At 40.5% G+C, this 25357-nt stretch overlaps 1 protein-coding gene across 1 annotated transcript in view; it reads right to left on the reverse strand.

Annotated features, from left to right (window-relative positions):
• SDK1 (sidekick cell adhesion molecule 1) overlaps window positions 1-25357 on the reverse strand; it is a 182814-nt gene that overhangs the window by 144519 nt on the left and 12938 nt on the right. Inside the window, exons 5-6 of the mRNA XM_061207928.1 lie at window positions 5973-6088; window positions 3745-3937 (exon numbers count right to left, since the gene is read on the reverse strand). Of these exons, the coding sequence (XP_061063911.1) occupies window positions 3745-3937; window positions 5973-6088 (309 nt within the window). The remainder of the gene's footprint in view (window positions 1-3744; window positions 3938-5972; window positions 6089-25357) is intronic.

Here is a 25357-nt window from a genome sequence, read left to right on the forward strand (position 1 = left end):
CTCCTCACTGGGCTGCCACAGCCACTGCTAACGACCTCCTTCCTCAGTGGCACTGACCTCAGTCCTGTCCACCTCAGATCGGATTAGGCTGGGAGCTCTAAAGGCAGAGGCTGTGCTTACTTATCTCTGCTCCCCCTTCAACACGCAGCTGGCTACCTCTCACATAATAGGTATTCTACAAACCTCAGAATGGAAGTACATATACATGTTTGTATGTTGGATAGATGGATGAATGAATCCCCTGTAATTATGACAGGCCCAGTACACACAGAACTTGATGAGGTAGCCTTAATATTTTTTTTTTAAAAAGAGAAGGCTACATCTGACCAATTGTCTCCTTTAATCCTAAAATCTGATGAGGGCTACATAAAGTTTATAATTATAAGGCAGATTCCAAAGCAGAATACACATTATATTTTCAAGAACTCATGAAACCTTAACTGAGATTGATCATATTCTGGGCCATAAAACAAACCTCAATAAATTTAAAAGAAGTGAAATTATGCAAAGTGTGTTCTTTGACTGTAATGGAGCCAAGCTAGAAGTCAATGGCAGAAAGACAACAGGAAAATCTCCAACACATGGAAATTAAATGGCACACTTCTAAATAATCCATGGGTCAAACAGGAAGTCTCAAAGGAAATAAAAATATATAGAGCTCAGTGAAGATGAAACAGAACATATCAAAATATGTGGGATGCAGCTAGAGCAGTGTGAAGAGGAAAATTTACAACACTAAGTGCTTACATCAGAAATGAGGACAGACCTCAAATCAACGATCTAAGTGCTTACCCCAAGAAATTAAAAACAGAAAAGCAAAATAAACCCAAATCAAGCAGAAGGAAGGAAATAATAAGAGCAGAAATCCATGAAATTGAAAATAAGAAAACGATAGAGAAAAATTAATGAAACAAGATAGCGGTTCTTCAAAAAAATCAATAAAATTGATAAATTTCTAGGAAGAATGACCAAAAACCTCCACAAAAAAACAGAAGAAAGAATGAAATAGGGAATATAACTACATATTTTGCAGCCACTAGAAAAACAATAAGGAAGTACTACCAACAACTTTACACTCAGAAATTCAACAACTTAGTGGACTGATTCCTTGAAAATCACAAACTACCAAAATGAAATAGACGACTGAACAGTACTATAACCATTAAAGAAACTGCATTTATAATTTAAAAACTCCCAAAAAAGAACTCTCCAGGAACAGAGGATTTCACTGAAAAATTCTACCAAACATTTAAAGAAGAATTAATACCAATTTTACACAACCTCTTCCAGAAAACAGAAGAGTACGAACTTATTTTATGAGGCCAGTATTATGCTGATACCAAAACCAGACAAAGACGATAAATACAGTAAAGTAAAATTTCAGACCAATATCTCTCATGAACTTAGATGTAAAACATCTTCCATAAGGTATTAGCAAACTGAATCCCACAACATAGACAATAATTATATACCATGACCAAGTGGGATTTATTCCAAGCATGCAAGGTTTGTTCAACATTTGAAAATCAATCCACCTTATCAATTAACAAACTAAAAAGAAAAATCATATGGTCATATCAATTGATGCTGTAAAAGCAATTGAAAAAATTCAACATTTATTCATGACAAGAACTCTCAGCAAGTTAATATCAGAGGGAAATTACCTCAACTTGATAAAGAACAGCTATGAGAAATATCATACTTAACAGTGGAAGACCAAATGTTTTCTCTCTAAGATCAAGAACAAGGCAAGAATGTCTGCTCTCACCACTCTTATTCAACATAGTACTAGAAATTCTAGCCATTGCAATATGGCAAGAAAAAGAAATAAAGGACATATAGATTAGAAAGGAAGAAAGGGAAGGACATGGATATGCCTATAAAAGAAGAATCTTTGTGGTATTGGAACCATGCAGTATCTTGATTGTGATGGTAGAACACGCACACACGAGAACAAATAAAACTGCAAGAGATCTAAATTGGACTGATGGGTTGCATCAACGTAAATATCCTGGTTGTGATGTACTATACTTTTCTAAGTGTTACCATTGAGGGAAACTGGGCAAAGTGTAAATGGGATCTTAGTATTATTTCTTACAAGTTCATGTGAATCTATAACTATCTCAATAAAATTTCAGTTAAACAAAAAGCAGATAGCAGATCAAAGTCAGAGTATGGGAAGAACATCAGGGATCAGTTAATAGTGGCAGAGTTACTTTTTATCTTTTTAATGGAAGGAATATCAGTGGTCTCAGAGGGTCAAGAAATCCATTTCTATTCTTCCTGTGTCACTACTTTGACACAGACCTTGAGTCAATTCAAGGCAGTTACAGTAGAGTAGTGGAGTGAAAGCCAGGTGGCTATGGGTTATGGGGAGCGGGAGAGGTTAGGAGTCAGAGTAATCGTTTATATTGAGAGCTGGGTGACTCAGTGGGCAGCACAGTCAGGGAGTTGGCACTTCTGGGTGAGGGAGACCTGAGCATATTTGTGGGTTGAGGAAAGGTCAGAGTCTTCATCCTCTGAGAGAGGAGGGAAGAGGACCAAGAGTGAGAACATAGGGAAACTCAGATGGAAGGGGGAAAGCAAGGAAGCTCATCCTGCACGGCCTTGACCTCTGTAAATGTCATCTGCTGGGAGGACAGTGAAGCTGGGTCTCAGGGGGCAGGGCAGAGCGGAGCAGTGGATGACAGCACCGAGCAGAGATAAGTACAGAGGGTCGGACCACACCCAGAGCCCAGCTGAGATGGGAGAGGAGGAAGCTGGAGGAGAGACAAGTGGCAGCCCTTTTCAACTTATTTAAGTTTTAATTCTCCTTATAAAAGAGTACATACTCATTGTCGCAAAGAGAATATGCAGAGAAATAAGAAGAAAATAGTAAAAGATACCCATAATTATGTCACATGGAGATAACAACTGTCGGAATTGTGATATATTTCCTTCAAGGTCTTTTCTCAGCTAATATGGTCTTATACAAGTGTATTTGTATAAAATTTGTAACTCATATAGTTTTGTATACTGTTTTTTTCCCCCACGTAACATTAGATCAAGACCATTTCCTCGCAAAACTTTTTTTTAATAACTACAAAATATTCAGTACATTGTCATTCCACAGTTTTTCAATTATCTCCCTTTGGAACATTTGAATGTTTTTCATTTTTTTTCCAATTAATAATAATTGTAATTAACCTCATTGCATATAAATCTTTGTGCACATCTGTGATCATTTTCTCAGAAAATGTTTTCCAGAAGCATCAGTTGGCCTAGGAGCAGAGAAGCAGCTGATCTGAATTGACCAGCTGGAGACAATGGAAAGTCCAGGGTCTTAGAGAGGCGCAGGTGAGATTCCCCTGGGGAAGGTCAGGGAAGACATGGGCTGGGAGGCTTGAAGGGGAGATTCAAGAAGAAGGTAAGGGGATTGGAAGTTGAAATCTGAGTGAAGAGAAGTCTAGCAAGACAAGACCAAAGGCTGACTGTACAGCTGGGACTGGACTATCTCTCTTGTCCTCACAGCTCCTTCCTCTAGCCAGGCTTCCTTCCATACGCCACAGACCACCTCTGCCAAACATTATTACTACTTTCAATGACTTATCTCTCCAGGGTGAGCAGACTGTGAACACACTGAGAACATGGAGTTTCCTAGTGACCCACCTTTGCTCTTGCCCTGTGCTGGATACGAAAGTGGCTCAAACCTCTTTGACAACTGACTAAAGGCTATTGATAAGACACCTGGAAAGGAGTACTCACTGTCTTCATGTGTCCGTATGAGCTGAGGTGTGCTTGGAGGCCCGTCCCCCGGAGTGGTGAAACACAGAACTGATGTGAAGTAAGCAGTAAACTTCTTCAAGTTCGTTATGTACCCATGGTGGACTCCATGGAAATCTGGAGCAATGGTGACGACAGTGACGGCCTCGGGGACATCGGCTGGCCACGCCAGAAGCTGGGATGGAACAGGGTGAAAAAGAGATCCTTTTAATTGAATGTCTTCACCCTCAAGTCTGCACCAGAATTTTATTTCACAATTAAAATGTCTTCAAAGAAAGCAAAGTTGTAATTAAGAAGCCCCATACATCCTACATCTTATAATCTCACTGAAAAATATTGAGTTTAAAAGATATCTCATAGATTATTGAGTACAAATATGTATATTTATATATATATTTTATACATATGTATATAAATAAAATATCTACTCTAACACATGTTGGGAAAATGGACCTCCTCAAACCTTCACCTTCTGTTCACTTAAACATGTTACAGAACATATTTACTTTTTAACATTTAGAAATAATGATGACATTACTGTTATTCAACTGCATCAGTACAATCGAACATCAATACAAATATTTTTCTAGTTAGGCACCTATGCTGATTCAAAAAGAAGCCCCTGGTTCAATGGGAACAATGTTAATTATTTATAATTTATATGACACCAGTTTTCTAAAAAGGATTTTAGGAGACTGATTATAATTTTAAAGAAATATAGTATATATACACATTCCAAGGGAAGTTGTTTTAATGTTTTGGCAACATTATGTATGAGTGTGACTTTTAATTCCTCTGACACCAAACATTTCTAGGGTTAATTAGGTCTGAAAATTGACACTCTGCACGACAAGGAGCATATTTATATAGATTAGGCTGACAACCAAGCCATCGAATGAACACCCCAGTCTTGCCAATAAGACCTGACAGGAGAGTCAAGAAGGCAGAATCAACTTCGTTGATCAATATGATTTCCTTTCTAAGAAGCTTCTGACTGTAGATACCTCTGGGCGGGGGGGCGGGGGGGGGCGAAAGGCAGGACAAATTTCTAGCTACGTCTGCCTTTCTAGTGAAAAACAAGTGTTTTAGTAAGTTGAATCCAAATGGAAAAAAAAAATTAACTGTGTGTCTGAGGAAATAACACTCTGTGAATCTGAAATGACCACGTTTTCAAGCAAACTCTCTATAAAGATATTCCCTGAGTTCACCTGCTGTCACAGAAGATTTGCGAACTTACTGCAGGTAACATTCAGGTGGTCTCCCAGTCCAGCCAGGAGATGCTGATCTAAAAGGAAAGGTAACCTGTACTTTTGGAAACTGCATCCAGGTACATCTCTGAAGGTAACATATTCTGGTACTCAGACAAAGGGCAGATAGGAGTCTGTCCTTGTCTCTAATTCAGTCCGGATAGGTGCCCCGAGTCAGCTGGTCCCAGCTCTACAAACAGAACTTTCCTTAAAGTAGCGAGAGGGGGACCTACTTATCCTTACTTGGTAGAAACATCACTCAGTTGCACCCAGTGCGCTTTGAGAGGACGCCCTTCCAGGAAGAAGTGGTTTGTACACGTGCTGATTCCAATCAACAGGGATAAGTCTCCCACTGGTCACTTTAAAATGGACGGCTTTTCTCATACATTGCTCAGTTCTATATGAACCATCCTCTTTTTTCTTTCTTTTTGTTTTTTGGCCACACTGCGCGGCTTGCGGGATCTTAGTTCCCCCACCAGGGACTGAACCCGCACCCTCGGCAGTGAAAGCACCGAGTCCTAACCACTGGACCGCCAGGGAATTCCCGTGCACCATCTTCTTTTTTTTTTTTTTTTTTTAAACATCTTTATTGAAGTATAATTGCTTTACAATGGTGTGTTAACTTCTGCTTTATAACAAAGTGAATCAGTTAAACATATACATATGTTCCCATATCTCTTCCCTCTTGCATCTCCCTCCCTCCCACCCTCCCTATCCCACCCCTCTAGGTGGTCACAAAGCACCAAGCTGACCATCTTCTTGATAACCGATAATTTGAGTTTCTGAACCAGTATAGCCGATGTAAAAAGACCTTGGATAAAAGGTGACCCCAGCAGGCCAACACGCTCTGTAACCGGATGCCGTGGGTTCCTGATGAAATGAGGGGCGGGCAGCCCCCTCACTCATCACAAGACCATGACACGCCACGACAGCCGCCCGGAGGCTGTGGCCCAAGGCGCCTACCTTGTAGCCCTGGTTGATGCCATTGATGAACTGCTGGGGTGGAGGGTTCCACAGGAGCCGGATGGTCGTGGAGTTCACGGCTTCCGCCTGCACGTTCTGCGGGGGTGAGGTCGGCACTGCTCCCGGGCAGCGGAGGGAGACAGCGGACACGCGGCCGGAGGCGCGGGGCAGGGGGAGGAGAAGAGACTCTTAGCTGCTGCCCACGATTCACCGGCGATCGCAGCACTGAGAACGGGGAGGGCGATGGACGTTTGGGGAAGCTAATCGTGAGGTTACAAAGAAGAAGGACTGGGCGACTTCTCACTTTGTGCTGGGGAATTCTTTAAGGCACACGCAGAAAAGTGGGCCGCATCACCTTAGCCCCACGGGCGAGCCTTTCCTAGGGATCCCAGGATGGATAGCAAACAAAAGCCTTCTCTGATTTTTTTTCAGTTACCCGATATTTGAGATCAAGGCAAGGTTTCATCCAGAAATCTGCCTTCCCTGTTATATGTCACAGTGTTTGAAGCCCAATTATCCTTCACATGAAAAAAAAAATCCCTTTTCATAGGTATTGTTATTTATTCATTTGTAGGCTAAATTTCTCTTTGTCTGCCATAGAAATTACCATTTAAAAAAATTTCCACTTTCCACTTCTTTTATTGAACAGCTACTGAACCCAATTATATACCTGCCCAGTGGCCTGTCTTCAAGGAAGTCATATTCTAGGGGAGGCACTCATAGAATTGAAATAGGCAAGTGACTCTAGAAAACACACAGGGCAGAGTCTCTGCCCTAGGAAAGCATGGAAGGCCTCACATCAGAAGACACTTGCACTAGGTCTGGGATAGAACTTTGAGGGGGGAAAGGCCTTGAGAAAGGCATTCGCACCTGGGAAAATGGAGTGAGCAAAGGCGTGGTATTATGAAAAACCTGGTGAATGGTGAGAAAACAGTGAGCATGGCTGAACGTGGGGTCCAGGGGGTAAGAGGGGCGGAGGACGTAGACAGGTCACTGTGGGGATTGCCTCACATGCCAAACACAGTGGGCAACAGTGTATACGGTAGGCAATGGGGAATCAAAAGCCTTGGAAAACAGCAGTGACGTGACATGGGCAGCTTTTTAGGATGATAACCTCAGTGGCCTCTGGAGAGGGCACTAGTCCACTGGCTGTGCCATACAACGTTTTGAAGGATGCAAAGGAAGGTCCTGGTTCTTTAGGAGCTTGTTCCAAAAGAAAGACACTGAATCCCAAAGGATCCTTTGGCTTAAGGGACAGAAACAAAGACAAGAGTCTCTTAGCACAAAACACGTGAGGACAGAGCATGGTCCTGTTAAAAATTACTACACCTTTCATTACGCTCTTCAGAAGCTCATCTCATTAGGCAGAGGTGAAAAACATAGAATTCATCCAAGCCCCTTCAGTCACGCTCCAAGTCACCTCTTTTCCCATCTGCTCTGGCTGCGCTATCTCTGGGTCCCTCCCTCAGTAAGTCACCAAGAAGACTGTCCCACTTCTCACTCAGCACCCATCCAACATTTGTGGACTAAAAATGGCCACGGGGATTGCTTTGCCTAGGCTGTAGAAAGTTGGAAAGAACATCGCAGCCATTAAGCATGAGAAAAAGCTGAACAAACGATAGAGTCCTAACTTTTCTTGAGCCCGTAAGGAAGCTGAGGTCACAGGGCAACAAAGTGTGTGAAATATAAGAAAAGATGGACCTCCCCAAGGAGAGGAATGTGCACATGGGCTCGCTTGTGACACACTCATGAGAGAAAGAGCAATGGACACCACACAATTGGGAAAATTCAGCTGAAATTCTTAATGAATTGTTAAAGGCTGAACGTAGGCTAGCAAGGGAGTATAGAAAGTCTGTGCTGCAGATACACAAAAAGGTACAATGCATGTAAGACACAAAAACAAGAATAACAGCCTTTCTCATCTGAAACTATGTGAGCCAGAAGGTAATGGGGTGATATCTTTAAAGTACTGATAGAAAAATCTATCACCCTGGAATTCTATATTCTGTGAAAATATCTTCTAAATATGAAAGCAAAATAAAGACATTTTCAGAAAGACAAAAACTGAGAGAATTCATTACTGGCAGACCTGCATGCACTATGACAAATGTTAAAGGAATATGATATCAGACACCAAAACTTTAGATCTATGCAAAGAATTGATGACTTCTGGAAATAGTTAAAATGAAGTAAATATAATGTATTTTTTTCTTATTTTGGCTCACTCTCAAAAAATAGTAGCAATTTATTGTGGGCTTATAACATAGGTAAGAATAAAATGACTGACCACAATAGTACAAAAGGTGGGAAGAAGGGATTGAAAGTATACTGTTACAAGGTCCCTACATTATACACACAGTGGATTTCAAGATACACTGTAATTAATGAATGATATATATTTTAAACTCCAGAGTAATCACTAAACAGATTTGAAAAAGAGATATAAATAAGGCAAGAGTAGAAAAAATAATGTAATTGTAAAAATATCTAATGAATCAGAAAGCAGGCAGGCAAAAGGAAGAGAAAAGGAAAAAAATAAGAGAGAGAACAAATAGAAAACAATTAACAAGATGGCAGGTTTTAATCCCATCCTATCAACAGTTACATTAAATATATAATGTAATATTTTATCAATATATTTTATTGTCTATACCAATAAAAGAGAGATTATCAGTTGGATGAAGAGCAAGACCCTACTACACGGCGTTTAAAACAACCCCACTTTGAATATGAGGACACAAATAGCTTAAAAGTAAGAGAATGGAAAAAAATACATGAAACACTAATTAAAATGAACCTGGAGTGGTTATATTAATATCAGTTAAAGTAAATACCCTACCAAGAAATAAAACCAATGATAAAGAGGGATATTATATAATGATGACGTGATCTATTCACCAAGAAGACTCAGCAGTCCTAAATGCGGATGCAACAGAGCTTCAAAATACAAAAGGCAAAACTGAAAAGACTGAAAGTAAAAACTAGACAAATCTATTAGTATAGTTGGTGACTTCAACACTCCTTTATTTAAAAAAAAGGTAGACAAAGAATATCAGTAAGGATCTACAAGACCAGAACCACATCATCAAGTAACTTGACCTACATAATATTTCTTTCGAAATCTACCCAGTAACAACATACTACACATTCTTTTCAAGCACACATGGAACTTAACTGAGATGGACATATTTGAAATATACATGTCATATAAAACAAACCTAAACAAGTTAAAAATAACTGAAATCACAGAAAGTACGTTTTATGACCCAACAGAATTAAACTTGAAATTAACGATAGAAAGATATGTGGAAAATCCCTAAAAACTTCAAAATTAAGGAGCATATTTCAAAATGACCCATGAGTTAAAGAGGAAATCACATGGAAAGTTAGAAAGCATTTTCAGTTTAATGAAAGTGAAAACCACAACATATCAAAATTTGGGGATGTAGAAGTGTTAGAGGGGAATTTATAGCATTTAGATGTTTATATTAGAATCTAAACTTCTACCTTAAGAATCTATGAGAGTAAATGAAACCTATGGAAAGAAACAGTAAAGAAAAAGAGCAGAAATCAATGAAATAAAAATAAACAATAATTGAGAAAATCAATGAATCCAAAAGCTGGTTCTTTTAAATATCAATAAACTCCTAGCCAGACTGATCAAGAATAGACAGAAATCACAAATTACCAACATCACCAGTATCAGGAGACACGTCTATAAACCCTACTGAGAGTAAAAGAACAAAAGAACATTTTGAGTATCTTTATGCTCATTAATTCAACAACTTAGATGAAATGAACAAATTCTTTAAAAGAAACACACTTCCAATCTACTCAAGAAGAAATAGATGACCTGAGTAGTCAAAGAGCTATCAAATATTTGAACACAAAATTAAACCCTTCCAACAGAAAAAGCTCTAAGCACATAAGGTTCACTGGTTAATTCTACCAAGCATTTGAAGAAGAATGAAATAAAAGACATTCTAAAGCATTATCCTGACACCAAAATAAGAAACAGATGTTGAAAAAAAAAAGAAAACTACAGGCCAAATATCCCTGAGAACACAGGTGCAAAAATCCTTAACAAAATATTAGAAAGTCAAATTCAGCAATATGTAAAAATCACAATTTATCCTAATCAAGTGGGGTTTATCTTATAAACATAAGGCTGGCTCAATATTTGAGTATCAATCAGGGTAATTCAACATTATCAATAGAATTTAAAAAATATTATCATCTTAATAGATTTAGAAAAAGAATTTGACAAAATTCAACCTCCAATAGTGACTAAAAAAACCCCCTCAAAGTAGGAATTAAAAGGAACTTACTAAACTTGCTAAGGGGCATCTGTAAAACACCTACAACCAACAACTTATTTAAGATGAAAAACTGAATGCTTTCCCCTAAGATCAGCAACAAAGCAAAGGTGTCTTTCTTACCATTCCTATTCTGGAAGGGCAAGCTGGTGCAGCAATCCAAGAAAAAGAAATAAAAGGCATACAGATAGAAAAGGAAAACAAAACAAAACAAAACAAAAAAACCTCTCTCTATTCACAGACAATATGATCATCCATGTAGAAAATTCCTCAGTCTACCAACTATATACTCCTAGAACTGAAATTAGCAAGATTACAGGATACAAGATCAAAACACAGAAGCCAATTATATTTTGAAACATGAGCAATGGACAACTGGAAATTGAAATTAAAAATTCAGTACTGGGGCTTCCCTGGTGGTGCAGTTGTTAAGAATCTCCCTGCCAATGCAGGGGACACGGGTTCGAGCCCTGGTGCGGGAAGATCCCACATGCCGTGGAGCAACTAAGCCCTAAAAACTTGTGCACCACAACTACTGAGCCTGTGCTCTAGAGCCCGCGAGCTACAACTACTGAGCCCACGTGCTGCAACTACTGAAGCCCGCGTGCCTAGAGCCCATGCTCTGCAACAAGAGAAGCCACCGCAATGAAAAGCCCGCACACCACAACGAAGAGTAGCCCCTGCTCGCCGCAACTAGAGAAAGCCCGCGAGCAGCAACGAAGACCCAATGCAGCCAAAAATAAATAAATAAAATAAAATAAATTCAGTACCATTTACATGGCAGTTAAAACATGAAATAGATATAAATTTAACAAACTGTATGCAAGATCTATATGCTGAAAACTGCTGAAAGAAATCAAAGCCCCAAGTAAATGAAGAGTCATATATTAATGGATTGGAAGACAACATAACAAAGATGTCAATTCTCCCCCAATTGATCTATAGGTTGAATGCAATCCCAATCAAAATTGCAGCTAGCATTTTTTAGAAATTGAAAAGTTGACTTTAAAATTTATATGGAAAAACAAAGAAATTAGAATAGCAAAATCAATTTCAAAAAAGAAGAACAAAATTGGACAACCTTTACTACATGATATCAAAACTAACTATAAATCTATAGTAATTAAAACAAAGTGTTACTGGAGAAAGGAGGAACATATCAATCAATAAAACAGAGTTCAGACATATCAGTTGGTTTTCAACAAAAGCACAAAGGCCAACTGTGGAAAAAGATAGTTTTTTCAACAAATGGTGCTGGAACAAACTGGACATCCATATGCCAAAAAAAACCACAAAAACCAATCTGGATCCATACCTTACACCGTATATGAGAACTAACTCAAAATGGATATGGATCACATGCTTAAATGTAAATCTGTAATTATAAAACTTCTAGGAAAAAATAGTTGTGATGTTGGGTTAGGCAAAGATTTCTGGATATGACAGCAAGGGTACAACCCACGAAAGAAGAAAACTGATAAATCTGACTTCATCAAAATAGTAAACTTCTGATCTATGAAAGACACCTGTTGAGAAAATGAAAGGAGAGGCCTCAGATTGGGAGAAAACACTTGAAGACACATATCCAATAAAGGATTTTTATTCAGAATATACACAAAAAACTTTCAAAACTCAATAATAAGAAAACCAAAAACTCAAAAAATTGTCAAAAATAATTAAATAGTTACTTCAACACAGAAAATATAAAGATAGAAATAAGCACATGAAAAGGCCCTCAATCGACATCACTGGCCACCAGGGAAATTAAATCGTGATGTGATACCACTATATACCTACTAGAAGAGTTAAAATAAAACAATGACCAGATTTTAGTGAAGATGCAAAGCAACTGAAACTCTCATACTTTTAATGGGAATGTAGAATGGTAATAGTTACTTGGAGAACTGTTTGGTAGTTTCTTACGGAGTTAAACATGCTCTAGCCATACAATCCAGCAATCCTGCTCCTAAGTATTCATGCAACAGAAGTGAAAACTTAAGTTCACGTAAAAATCCGTATGCCATGTTTATAGCAGTTTTAGTAATAACCACCCTAAACTGGAAACATCCCAAAGCCCTTCAACTGGTGGAGAGGAAAACGAACTATGGTCCGTCCACGGGATGGAACACTGCTCAGCGGTGAGCGGGAAGGAACGTCTCACTCTCACCAACAACATAGGTGGGCCTCGAATGCATTACACTAGGGAAAGGGGCCCGACTCAAAAGGCTACATGCCGGGTTTTCCCATGTTTATGATATTCTATAAAAGGAAAAGCTAAAGGAGAGAAAACACGGATGGTTGCCAAGGGCTGAGGGTAGGGGCAGAGCTCTACCCTCGAGGTAGAATTTTACTGTATGTCAGTTACACCGCAATAAATCTGACTTTAAAAATGCTGCAGATTCTTTGACGCTTTTTCTCATCTAGAGGTGGTGTCTGTGTTTGGACCCCCTGAATGCAGGCTCTGTGACTATTTAGACCAAGAGAATACAACCCAGGCCTTAATGAACTAGAAGCTTCTACTCCTTATCTCTAGAACTGTCCTTTCTGGGAGCCCCGAGAGGCCATGGCAGGAGTCTGGCGACCCTGCAGCCACCATGCTGGAGAGGCTGTGTGCAGGTGCCCAGGTGGACAGTCCTAGGGTGCCCGGCCTCACAGCCTTCCCTGCTAAGGCACCAACACGTGAGTGAACCCACCTCCCCTCCCCTGACACCCAACCGCCAGCCCAGCCCATATGCCAACTGACCGGGCACAAGGCACTGCCCCTCCGGGCTCAAATTCCCAGCCCACCCAACCATTAGATATGATGCAACGGCGCTGCCTTCAGCCTCTAAGTTTATTCTACAGCAATGGATAACCGGGACTATCTCCCCCGGAAGAAAGAAGGAGAAGAGGAGGGAAAGGGGAGGAAGGAGAAAAAGAGGGAAAGGGAAGGGGAAGGAAAAATATCAAGAGCCGCTGGGAAAGGACTGAAAAGAGCTGTGACTTTTCCTCTTAGAACCCACGCTCTCATTCTTTGCAGGCTTAGTTCTGGGATTTCATTTCTAATCACTGACTCGGAAATTCCATACAACTTTCCAGTCAAATGTTGTTATATTCCCTAAACTAAGACCATACGGATCAAACACTTTGATAAAATGGCATTTTGCATAAACTAAATGAGCAGTAATCTCCTGCTGTTCTTTGCTTTGCTTTGCTTTGGTGTCACGTATCAGCCATGCTGAGAGGCACTCACTGGCCTGGTTCTGGCCCTTCACCCTAAAGTCAGTGCCCCTCACCCCACCCCAGGACCCAGGACCCAGGACCCAGGCCTCCAGCCCTGGCTGACCCGGTTAAGAAGGCAATCCCCCCGCCCTTCTCATTACCCAAGACGGCACACAACCATGAGACTCGAGAACCACTCTGCCTGTGCCATCCTCGCATCAAAGCTCCCAGGGTCCAGCCCTTTTGCACACACTCTCCACCCCAAAGTCACAGGATAGAGGTTCTGAAGCCTCAGATTCCTTTCTCTTACCCATCCTGGGTTTTACTCCAAAAATCGCCAATTTTTCTCAGCCCTCTTCTCTCTCAGATCCTTCAGCTTCTCTTTTTCCTAATTATTGTCATCAAAAGTGACTCACAGATTTGCGGACAACAGGATTAAAAATTCCCTCAAGTGAGAAGAAGACCTACAGCCCATAAATCCTTCTTGACAGTGCATCAAACAAACGTGTCACTATGGCTGAAAGGTCTTAATTAGCGACGGTTACGTAACCCTGCCCTTCTGGGAAAGGCCGGGCTTAGGCTCTGAGCTGACACCGGTCTGCAGAAAGGTGGAGGCCCATGTGTCCAGAGCTGGGTTCCGTCTTCACCAGGATCCCAGCTGGAAGCTGTGGCCTCCTGCTGCTGGGAGTAAGGCCTCCAGGGACGTTTTCTCCCCAGATAATTAGCATTTGAAGTGCCATTCTTTCCAAGCCTCTAATTGCAGGCCTTGAAGAGGCCTGGTAAAGTGACAGGTGTTATGCTTTTCTGTGATTTTCATTGCTCAAAAAAAAATCCATTTTCACCAGATAATTCCCCCAGCACAGATCCCAGTGTGTCCTCGGTCTTAAGTTGGATACAGCGTTAGCTCACTGGATACTGTCTCAATTCTCACAGCCGAGGAGGACAAGGAGCTCTGTGGTGAAGCACCCAGCACTCGAGGGCACCTAACAACCAGGTAATGTGAAAGGAAAACCACAGGAGTGGTTTCAGATACAGGAGTCTTTTTCCTTATGGAAAACCGTTTGCAACCTAAAACGAGGGCCATTTCTGGGAGCTGAGAATGGATTTCTTGGAGAGTGGCGAGTAGGGGGCACTGCAGGGTAGAGTGGTCCTGTCAGGGTGCCGCCCATGGGGTGCACCTGGGCTGGGAGATACTGATGTCTGTCAACTTTTCACAGTAGTAAACCATTGTTTACAGCCACTCAAAAATTTACAGCTGTTGAAATTACATTTGAAAACCATACGTGTGCATTACATACATTGCTAAGTGAAAAAAGGCAATCCGAAAAGGCTACATACCTTAAGAGTCCAACTACATGACATTCTGAGAAAGGCAGAACTGAAGACAGAAAAAGATCAGTGGTTGTCAGGGGTGGGGAGGGAGGGATGAATAGGTGGAACACAGGGGATTTCTAGGGCAAGGAAACGATTCTGTGTGATACTGTAATGGTGGACACATGTCATTCTACATTTGTCCAAGCCCATAGAATGTCCAACACCAAGAGTAAATCCTGAAGCAAACTGCGGATTCTGGGTGATAAACAGGCATCAGAATAGGTTCATCAACAATAGCAGAATTACCATCTGGAGGGGAATGCTGACAGTGAGGGATGCTGTGGGAAGGGCAGGGGGAGATGGGAAATCTCTGTACCGCTGTTCAAATTTGCTGTGAACCTAAAATTCCTCTAAAGTCTATTTAAAAAGTGAAACTATACATAGACTTGTTCTGTAAACCTCCTGAATCTGTCACTATTTTGCACTTTCTACAATATATATTATCTGCGGCCAGGGGGGCTGGGAGTGGCTAAGCCTCGCCTTCCCTGATGCCCACTGGTCCAGCTTGTCAAGCTGAGCTTTACTTTAGCTGCAAGTTGCTTCTCATCAGTGAATCGTTGTTGTTCAGTGTGTGTGGGTATTTTTTTCAATTAATTTGGTTAGTATCTTCACCTAGTCATATATACAGGGCATGTGTGATTATGCTTACGATTATTTTCTGGTATAAAGTGCTCCCCGATAAAACATGAATGATTTAAAATCTGTTCTTCTCCCTCATTCCCTTCCTTTCATCTTGGATAGTGATGTAAACTCAGCAAGATCTGATTCTTGATGAAATTTCAAAATGAATCATTTTTTAGAAATTTAAAAACATGTTTAAAAATAATAACCTACAGAAGACATAGAAAATGGACTTGAGGACATGGGGTGGGAGGGCGAAGCTAGGGTGAAGTGACAGTAGCATCGACATATATACACTACTGAACGTAAAATAGATAGCTGGTGGGAAGCAGCCGCATAGCACAGGGAGATCAGCTCGGTGCTTTGCGATGACCTAGAGGGGCGGGATAGGGAGGGTGGGAGGGAGACGCAAGAGGGAGGGGATATGGGGACGTGTGTATGCATATGGCTGATTCGCGTTGTTGTGCAACAGAAACTAACGCAGTATTGCGAAGCAATTATACTCCAATAAAGATCTATTAAAAAATAAAAAAGGATTCCTTGGTGCTCAACTGTAGAATCCGAAGAAAAGAGAGCAAATATGTGAAAGTACACGGTACTGGTCTTGGCAAGGGTGGTCATCACGGCTTAGTAAGTAACGAAGCAGAGAATGAATGGGTCCATCCGAATTCCAAGCGTCTGCTTCCCACGGAAGAAGAGGAATCAGAGAAGGATGCAAGGGTATGCTTCCCAGGGGGCTTTGGAAGGCAGTGAGGGTCACTGGCCACAGAGGTGACAGCCAGTGATGAAGGAGGAAGGGCAGAGAAAGTGGTGCGGCAGGGAGGTAGGGAACTGTGTGTGTGCATGTGTACACATGTGCATGTGTGTGTATGTACATGTGTATGTGTGAGGAGAGAGAGGGAAAGAGAATGATTTTTGGCAGTTGTTGATAGTGAAAAAAAATCTGATAAAGAGAGAGTCTAAAGAGGATTCTAGGAAGATTTCTGTATGATATACCTTGTCAATCCCATGAGCCACTTTTTCTCACCTTTAAGATTATCCTTTAAGAACTTGGTGTCAGATACACACTACTGTATATAAAACAGATAAACAACAAGGACCTACTATATAGCACAGGGAACTATATTCTATATCTTGTAATAACCCATAATGGAAAAGAGTTTGTAAAAGATTATCTATATATGTGTATATATATGCATAACTGAATCACTTTGCTATACATCTGAAACTAACACAGCATTGTAAATCAGCTATACTTCAAATTAAAAAAAAGGAAAAAAAAAATAACCTACTTAATTAAATCAACTCACTAGAAAGGACTACAGGGCTTTACAGCTTCAAATAATTTACTTTTTGAAATATTTTGGATAAGAGATTACACAACTTATATAGGTCATGAATATTTCAGAATTTTAATCCTTTAATTAAATAAAAAGGGAATGTATCAATATTGCTTACTGCATGTGTTCTTTTTGGATTTTCCAACCCGATTTATTTGAAAACTTTCTTAAGAATTTGTTCAACCAAAACTTTTTGAAAAGTTGATTTCTGAAGTTACTACATACATACATATAGTCCACTTTATTGTACTTGATATTTAAATATGTAAATATTTATTAAAATTATTTAGGTCAATATTATTAATACTATTTTATATTTATAAAGACATATTTTCTCACCATAATGAACAACTTTTTGATTAAAGGAACATCATCAGGGATACCAAGTCAGAACAGTAGAAACATTTTCTAATCAGGGACTATAGTGAGGCTGATCTAGAATGCAGACTTGTGTGTTCCAATAATCTTCCTCTTCAGCCTAAATGTAGTATTTGATGGAAGCAAAGATACCAGGAAAATTATGCCAGCACCTTTCCCCAAAACATCACGCTTACACAAAAATATTAGAACTGGGAAAATTGTCTGCAGGTACAAAGTAAGAAGGACAAGTATTTATGAGTCTGGTTACAACTGTACCAGTCTGAGTACAAGAAGCTAGTTACAAAGTCCTGCATTTAATAGCTACAGCCAAACTCCTCCTGCAATTGCAGAATCACTCACATTGCCAGGCTGTGTAGAAACTGTCAGCAACGAGTCTGAGACCCGTGAAGCACAGGAAACAGGCAAGGTACCATTTCTGAAGAACACGGTGAGAAGCTGCACGGATGACATGTCAGATGACCCGGAGACACACTCAGTCTGGAAGATTATGGAATCAGAAAAGCTTCCATTGCCGACTGATGGGTACTGATGTTAGTAACTGCACTTGATATGTAGTAGTAGTTTGACTGCCTCAGAAGAAATGCGTACAACATTATGTTTCAAAAACATATGTGTATTAGACTGAGTGCCCTGGAAACAGACTCTGGCCATGAAGAGTTTTCTGTATAAGCTTTATGGGTGCTCCGTAGACACACTGCCAAGGAAGAGAAGAGGCCAGGGCTGGGCAGAAGGAGAGGCTTCCAGTGATGCCTCATTGATCCCACAGGGAGTTCCAGAGCAGGGATGCCCCTTCGAGTTGTCCTAAACTGAGGCCAGGGGACTGGACTTTTCTGTGCCCACAGCAACCAGCCATTGGTCATAGACTGACCCATGGGAGGCGGTCCCCTTGGGAGGGGCACGTCCCCTTGGCAGTAGCAGTGCCCAGGAGGGCCACAGCTCTGAGCCTCGACAACCAGGTGCTGGCATTGGGGATGGGTGTGTCACCTAGAGGAACTGTTCTGGATGGGGGCACCACAGTGTATTCCATACCAGACAGGCTGCTAAGGATGAAATCGTCAAAGCTAAATGGACACTGGGAATAAACAAGATACTAGAGAACAAATTTATAAGTTTTGTATACCAATGCTGACAGAAAGGTATAAAGACTTGGGTTGGAAGAATTAATATTGCTAAAGTGGCCATGCTACCCAAAGCAATTTACCAATTTAATGTGATCCTTATCAAATTACCCATGACATTTTTCACAGAGCTCGAACAAATAATCCTGAAATTTATATGGAGCCACAAAAGACCCAGAAGTGCCAAAGCAATCCTGAGGAAAAAGAACAAAGCAGGAGGCATAATCCTCCCAGACTTCAGACAATACTACAAAGCTACAGTAATCAAAATAGCATGGTACTGGCACAAAACCAGACATATGGATCAATGGAACAGAATAGACAGCCTAGAAATATACCTACGCACCTATGGTCAATTAATTTTCAACAAAGGAGGCAAGAATATACAATGGAGAAAAGCTGGACAGTCTCATGTAAATCAATGAAATTAGAACACTCCCTAACACCATACACAAAATTAAACTCAAAATGGCTTAGAGACCTAAACATAAGACATGACACCATAAAACTCCTAGAAGAGAACATAGTTGAAACATTTGCGCACATAAATTGTAGTAATATTTTCTTCAATTAGTCTCCCAAGTCAAAAGAAATAAAAGCAGAAATAAACAAATGGGACCTAATAAACCCATAAATTTTTTTTTTTTTTTTTTGAGCAGAGAAAGGTTTATTGCAGGACCATGCAAGGTGCAGGGCCACGCAAGGTGCAGGGCTATGCGAGGAGATGGGTGGCTCATGCTCCAAAAAACCCCGAACTCCAAACCCATAAGCTTTTGCACAGCAAAGGAAACCATAAACAGAATGAAAAGACAACCTATGGAGAGAAAATATTCACAAATCATGCAGCCAACAAAGGCTTAATTTCCAAAATATACAAACAGCTCATGCAACTCAATATCAAAAAAACACAAACAATCCAATCAAAAAATGGGCAGAAGACCTAAATAGGCATTTCTCCAAAGAAGTCATGTAGATGGCCAACAGGCACATGAAAAGATGCTCAACATCACTAATTGTTAGAGAAATGCAAATCAAACTACAATGAGATATCACCTCAAACCATTCAGAATGGCCATGATGAAAGTCTACAAATAATCAATGCTGGAGAGGGTGTGGAGAAAAGGGAACCCTCTACACTGTTGGTGAGAATGTAAATTGGTGCAGCCACTGTGGAAAACAGTCTGGAGATTCCTTAAAAACCTAAAAACAGAATTACCATATGATCTAGCAATCTCATTCCTGGGCATATATCCTGAAAAGAAGAAAACGCTAATTCAAAAAGATACAGGAACCCCAGTGTTCACTGCAGCAGTATTCACAATAGCCAAGACAGAAGCAACCTAAGTGTCCATCGATGGATAAAGAAGATGTGGTACATATACACAATGGAATATTACTCAGCCATAAAAAAGAATGAAATAACACCACTTGCAGCAACATGGATGGACCTAGAGATTATCATATTAAGTAAATCAGACAAAGACAAATATCATATGATATTACTCATATGTGGAATCTAAAAAAATAATACAAGTCAACTTCTTTACAAAACAGAAACAGACTCACAGACATAGAAAACAAACTTATGGTTACCAAAGGGGAAAGGTGGGGGAGAGGGATAAATTAGGAGTATGGGATTAAGAAACACCCCACTATACATAAAATTGATAAAACAACAAGGATTTATTGTATAGCACAGGGAACTATATTCAATACAGGTATCCTGTAAGTTTGTCATTTCATACTTCATACACTACAGTTGCCATCGCTGGATGCCTGTTTTGCTGGCTTTTAAGCTACTTGGTCAAAAATCCTGCTTCCTTACAACATAGAGAGTTAATAAGCATCTCAAGCTTTTTCTTTTCCTTTTTAATGATGCCTGCACTATCAGAGTATATCTAGTGAGCTTTACTTTAGCTGCAAGTTGCTTCTCATTAGTGAATCGTTGTTGTTGTGTGTGGGTATTTTTTTCAATTAATTTGGTTAGTATTTTCACCTAGTCATAGATACAGGGCATGTGTGATTATGCTTTTTGACCTATAATAGACCTATAATAGAAAAGAATCTGAAGCTGTACACCTGAAGCTAACACAATACTGTAAATCAATTATAGTTACGTTAAAAAATGCAAAGGATAAAAAAAAAAAGACTTTATGGCAAAATTCAATCTGAAAAGCCTGAGATTGAAGAAATCCATTGTTTTATTCACAGAGAAGTTCTCTTCTGTAAGGGGTAGCCTGTACACCTGAACTCCTCATTAAATGACGTTATCAGGAGGTAAATCTAACAAAGTCCAAGACACTGTAGTCCCACCTGTTTTTTGCTTTGTGAAAGAAATGGAATCAGAATACCACTTTGACAAAAGAACTTCTTTTGAGGGATTCCAGCTGGTGCTGTACATCAGTCAGTACTCATCGGCCTGCAATGGAAATGTTGATTTAATGATCTGAACTGGGTCTGTCTCTGGGTCATCTGCCATGCCAACCATTTATCTTCTAACAGTATTATTCATAAATGGAACTTTCCTATTTCCGATTTCAGTTTCAAATTGAAGTCTACAAGAGTTTTTGCAAGAGTCTGTGAACTGAACAAAGCATTATTATTATCATTGTTGTTAGTGTTTTTAGTGAATGGGTCTCACTTTGAAGGTTTGTTGAAGGAAAAGTTACTGGTACCAAAAATGGCCATTAAGTGACATTTTCAGCACCTGAATGGACACAACAGAGAACTCCCCAGACCTTGTGACTGTATACTAACATGTATGTATAAAATGTACAGATTCAAAGCAAAACTTCAACTTCCTTACAGGGTTAAAAATTGTTCACTAGTGACATATAATCAGTTTTATAATTCTAAAGGAATCAGTGTTTGAACTCTAAAGAAAAATTATTAAGACTGGCAGCAGTTATCTGTGTAGATATATAGAAATGTTCATTATTTTTAAATACTTGATATGAAAAACATTTGATCAGATTCCAAATCCATTCACATTATCACAAAAACCGTTTGACATTACATTTGTCAAAGGAATAAAAGGAAGAACTGTTAACTTAAAGAAACACCACCCTTAAAGTATAATTTAAAGAGGCTGAATTATCTACATTCTGGTTAATGGCAAGAAAGAAGTTTCTCTCAACTGGGGAAAACGCAATAAATAATCTTCAGGCATTTGTGACCACCTGTGCAAATACTTTCTTGTCAATGGTTACTTTCAAATATTTGAAGAGGTTATCATGAAAAGTCTTGATGGTATCTGAATGGGACCATCTCAAGAATAAAACCAGTGAGTAAGTTATGTTCACTCATCAAGTTTCTCACTAAAAATTTTGAGATTTTGATTGGAAAGTTTTATACAAATTCAGTTATGTAATAGTTTCCCTAGCATTCTCCAAAGATGACTAATGAGGCTTTTAACAGATATACTGTTATGGATCCATGGACTGAGATGTATTTGGAACACTTCAATTCACTGCAGTTATTATTATTGATTTTCACATTATCCCACCTTTAACGAGTGGGAGCCTCTTCAAGGTGGCACAGAAGTCTTCCTGACAAGCCCTCACTAGTGTTTGATAAGCTTCTTTACTTTTTGGAATTATATATTATATTATATATTATTTATTGCCTGTCCCTGACTTGGAATCATCCATTTACCCAAGAAAGCCTGTTTATTTTGGGGGGTTACTGGGAAGCTACTAAGTTGGTTCTTATTTCCAGGCCTTTTTACAAGAAATTCTGTTTTTCTTTGAAGATAATATCATCGTACTGCCAATTCCAATTTAGGGCTTCAACTTTGCCAAAAATCTCAGTTCCTAACATCCACATAATCCTTATTTGCTTTATGTCGCAATACTCATACAATTGCACCTGAAAAAACCAAACCCAGCACTACCGTTACCAACATGACTGCTGAAAACAGCTTTTGACCTTTTTCTTTTTCCTCCAGCTTTTGATTTTGGTTTTGTGCTAGGGATTGTCAATCAAATTATCATGTGTTAAAGTTACTTGAAATAGTTACTTTCCATTTGGCTAAGTCACCAATTCAAAATACCGCTATGATCATTTGTTTCATTTTGCCTTCAGTTTTTTAGAATTTCTTTTATAAATGTTTTAAAATAATTTAGTAACATCTTATGGAAAAACCTGAATGAACTTTTTGGCCAACCCAATATTTACATGGTTTCAAAGTCAATGAGAAGCCTAATTTCTATTTCTGTACCCTCCTTTTCCTGTAGGTATACTTCCAGCACCGTGAGGTCCTGGGGTTCACTAACCTGTCCTTGCGGGAGCCCACCCGCCACTCCTCCGACAGGCAGCCACTCAGCTGCTGCCCGCACAGCTTCTTAGACGCCTTCCCTGCTCTTCAGTCAACTTGCGCCCTGGCCGTACACTGTAAAGGGACTTTCCTTACACAGAACTAAAATCCTTCCTTCCACAATTGCTGCCTATTGATGCCTGTCTGTCTCCTTGCCCACAGAGCTGTTAGACTATATGAAAATCACAAAAATATCCAGCTGGGCTTTGCTCCCATGGGCCAAGTAAACACCCCGCTTCTCTCCCGTTTCCCACATGACATGATTGACAGAGCACTGCCCATGCTGGTCATCTCCCTCTGCAGAGGCCTCGATTTCTCACCATCCCTCAGGGTGGCATCCACCCCAAACAGGATTCTGTGGCATTATGATCTGCCTTGATTTGGAAGTGTGTCATCTACAAGATTACGGTCAATGCTCTCCCTGGATCTGTGCTCAACTCACCTCCCTGACTCTTTTTATGGTAACTGTTGGCAAGTCCCATCTTCCCTCCCTCTGTCACATGGCTGGTCGTGTGTAGGTAAATGCAGTGTCTGGCTTATCCCTTTTATGTTTCAGCCTGATTTCAGCCATCAATCTAACACAGCAGTTTGTTTTTATTTCTGATTTGGGGACAGAATATCTGCATGACCCGTCTCAGCTGTGACACCTGCATGTTTGATAGGCATGTCATCTCCATCCCCTCCGAGTCACTGACAGAAGTGCTGACCAAGAGAAGCCCAGAAGAGTGACGGGCTCTGCAACTGGAGTCACCCTCACAGCGGTGGTCCATCAAGTGAATGACACTCTTCAGGCAAAGCTGAGCCCTTGGAGTCCATCTAATTACTTTATCACCCAATCCCATTCCCCATCTTAGCCACGGGGTGCTCACTGAGTGAATAAATGAATGAATGAACGAGTGGAAATCAAGCCACAGAATGAATATACTATTTGGATCCATCGACTCGGTAACCCTCCCCCAAAAGGAAATGAGGTTGGTAGCATGTGGCCCCTTCTGAGTGACCAAAGGTGACTCCTAATGACTCTTTTCCACCTTTTCTTCCAGGAACGTCTACTGCTATTTACAGTGCACAGAATTTGAGACTCTGCCGGGCCAGCACTTTTCCTGAACCAGTCTCTGCAGCTGAAAAGAGAGACACCAGTGGTTTTCATGTTTGCTCTTTCATTCAAGTACTCAAACAATATCATGCAGATTATGTAAAGCTTATTTGCAGGATCCCCGAGTAAATTCTAGTCGATCATTAAAATTCATCTTCTCTGTAATCTACGTAAATGGCAGAATCAGTTTAAAATAACAGTTAATTGAAAGAAACCTACACTGACCATGGAGCTACCTGGTGTTTGGGAGATTCACAACATGTCAAATAAAATTAATAAACTGAGGCTGTGACATGCCAGCAGGGAATTTACAACGTCTCATGGGACAGGTGGGCATGGCCTCTGTAGTAGGAAAGTGATTGACTTCTGCTTCCTGCTTGTTCCCCATATCAACGGGTGCAAACCCAACCTAAAGATGCTAACGGGCCACTGATAATGCTGTAAAATTAGCTGAATTTAGCACAGAACGAAATTACAGTGCATTGCCCGACAAAATTTCTATATGCTAACATGCTCGGCTGTATCTCCCTGAGATACCTTATGTACCTCATCTGTTACAGATAAACTGTGGAATCTCAGTGTCTACACAATAGCAGTTCATCTCTCATCGCCCTACAGGGCAAGGTCAGTTTTCCTGGTTGTGAGCAGCCTGGCATGTGAGTGTTCAGGGCACCGCCCCCCCCTTGCCTAGAAGAGCATCTCCTCACTTCTGCACGTAGTCCATTCACTAGGGACGGAGCCGCTGGCAGGACAGCTGCTCCCAGCAACGCCCACACCACACAAGGGAGCGTGGGTCCTCAGGTCTCCACCACAACCACATACCCTGATTTTCCTTATCCTAAAAGCATATGACCGCTAGTGTCAGGGACTGAGGTGTCTACCCAGAATTCACAGGCATCTCCCTCTACAGGTGATCCCACAGAATTAAATGCCTCTCAGAGAGGGGAGAAGCAGATCATTATGTGGAAGAATCACGGGCTACACTTTGCTGTGGGGACGAATATATTACAATTTTTGTGCGTTGGGCGTTATTGTTAATTCCAGATCGTTATAGGCTACGGCTGAGTTCTTGTGTTGTGACGGTTCTTGCGGTTTTGTTACACCTGAATGTCCTAACTGCATTAAACATTCCTAACACATTATTAGGATAACAAATCTTGGACAAAGAAGCTCAAGAATCTTTTTTTAATGGCCAGCGTAAGAAAATATCTTAACACTTAAAAAGTTTTGTGCGTCCTTTTCTGAACTTATTTTTCCCAATTCTTCATGCGCCAGGCATTGAGGAGAAAGCATTTGGGACCAGCTTTTAGGCTGGGGAGGTACAATGTGTGGGGCAAGGCAAGCAGGCACCCGGCTCTCCTAAGACAAGCAGAAGACTCGGGAGAGAAGGCCGGGCATCGTGCTGCACACGGAGATTCAATCGGTGCAGTGTTGGAAATTGAAATAGAAACAGCAAGGGTCTGTCTGTAATCAGACAGCTATTTACGTTCTGTTTATTTACGCATCAGGCATTGTGCTTGGATTTAGGGATACAGATATAAAGAAGACAAATCAGACGCAGCCCCTGCCCTTGAAGCGTTCACAGGCTTGTAGGGAAGCCCAGTCCGTACATCACAAAATAAT

The sequence above is a fragment of the Eubalaena glacialis genome, chromosome 13 (assembly GCF_028564815.1).
Source record: "Eubalaena glacialis isolate mEubGla1 chromosome 13, mEubGla1.1.hap2.+ XY, whole genome shotgun sequence".
Taxonomy (NCBI): domain Eukaryota; kingdom Metazoa; phylum Chordata; class Mammalia; order Artiodactyla; family Balaenidae; genus Eubalaena; species Eubalaena glacialis.